Source organism: Galendromus occidentalis, unplaced genomic scaffold, assembly GCF_000255335.2.
Source record: "Galendromus occidentalis unplaced genomic scaffold, Mocc_1.1 scf7180000076466, whole genome shotgun sequence".
In the NCBI taxonomy this organism is placed as follows: Eukaryota; Metazoa; Arthropoda; class Arachnida; order Mesostigmata; family Phytoseiidae; genus Galendromus; species Galendromus occidentalis.
In genome coordinates this window covers 1-1,374 of record NW_003804455.1, presented here as the reverse complement: position 1 = coordinate 1,374, position 1,374 = coordinate 1, and the positions used below count along the sequence as shown (strand labels likewise).

General features: G+C 47.0%; 1 protein-coding gene across 1 annotated transcript; it reads left to right on the top strand.

Moving 5' to 3' along the window:
* Nucleotides 1-477: 477 nt before the first annotated feature.
* LOC100906726 (uncharacterized) lies at nt 478-1,018 on the top strand (the record flags this gene model as incomplete). Its single annotated transcript, XM_003739250.1, has 1 exon — nt 478-1,018. A coding segment is annotated over exon 1 (541 nt), but the record flags the coding sequence as incomplete, so codon positions are not given.
* Between the last annotated feature and the right edge of the window lie 356 nt (nt 1,019-1,374).

Genomic DNA, 1,374 nt, shown 5'->3' with positions numbered 1-1,374 from the left:
AAGTCAATGTTAGAGAGACAAGGATATGAAGTGATCCACGATTTTGTAAGCTGTGAAAGCTGCATTAAAGGAAAAATGCACAGAGCTAGCTAAAGGCCGAAACCAAGCAGCTCACTTGCCCCTCGCATTGGATGGATCGGAAGCGATGTCTGCTTTGTAAGCACTCCGTCATATGGAAGACATAACGCTTTCCTCACATTGACTGATGACCACAGCCGATTCCGTAAAACGTACTTCCTCCGTAGCAAGTCTGAGGTCTTCGATAGGATCCGAGATTTCTTCAAATGGTTCAAGCTCAGATCAGGACATCAAATATACCATTTCCACTCTGATGGTGGCTCTGAGTTTAAGAACCAGCGACTGCAGTCATTCCTCAGATCTTCAGGATGTGACTATTCATATTCAGCGCCATACACTCCTCAACACAACTCAGTGAGTGAACGACTGAACCGAACATTGGTGAATCTAGCAAGAACAATGATAATCGACAGTCAACTGGGTAAAGGAGCTTGGGCTGAGGCAGTCTGTTTTGGGACGTTTTGCCTCAACGTGACTAAGTTCATTGAGCCGCTGGACAAAACCCCATTCGAAATCATCACTGGACATAGACCATATCTAGGTCGAGTCCTGAGATTCGGAACCAGGTATTGGTTCTACAACATCCAGCCCGGCAAGGACAAACTCGATAAACGAGCCATTGCTGGAGCTGTCGTCGGAATAGATGAAGACGGGTTATCGTACCGTGTTCTGGAATTGGGAACAACCAGAGTCCATCGTATCCGGGACATCGAGGTAAAGGATCTAGCACCTCTACACGAAGACGAAAATCTACTTCCGCCAATCCCAGAAGATTCAGCTACCAATGATATCAACGGACCTCCCGCTGATGATGAAGAAGAAGAAGAAGAACTCTCTCCCAATGGAGCTGACGATCAAGGGATGCCAGAAGATGACGACGACTGGAGTGGAGAGAGAAATGTGGATGATGATCTCGGGATCTCCTCTGTCAATGGAACAGGTGACCCAAGAGCGTCTGCCGATGATTCATCTGGATCAAGGGAAGGAACCCGAGCGGCTACAGGACACCGAGACGAGGGAAGCAAGTATAATTTAAGGGATAGAAAAACCCTAAAGAAACCGGATCGATTCGTGGCTTAGCCTACCATGCCTCAAGTAGTACTACGAGTAGTGATAAACCAGGTAAAATAGAACCACAGGTAGACGTACCTTTAACCCTGGCAGATGTGTATCGCTCTAAAGATAAAAATGAATGGCTAGCCTCTATGGCTTTGGAACTTGAATCCTTCAAGTCAAACAAGGTGTACACCCTTGTCAACCCCGCTCCAGGACAGCATGTCCTGTCGAATCGATGGG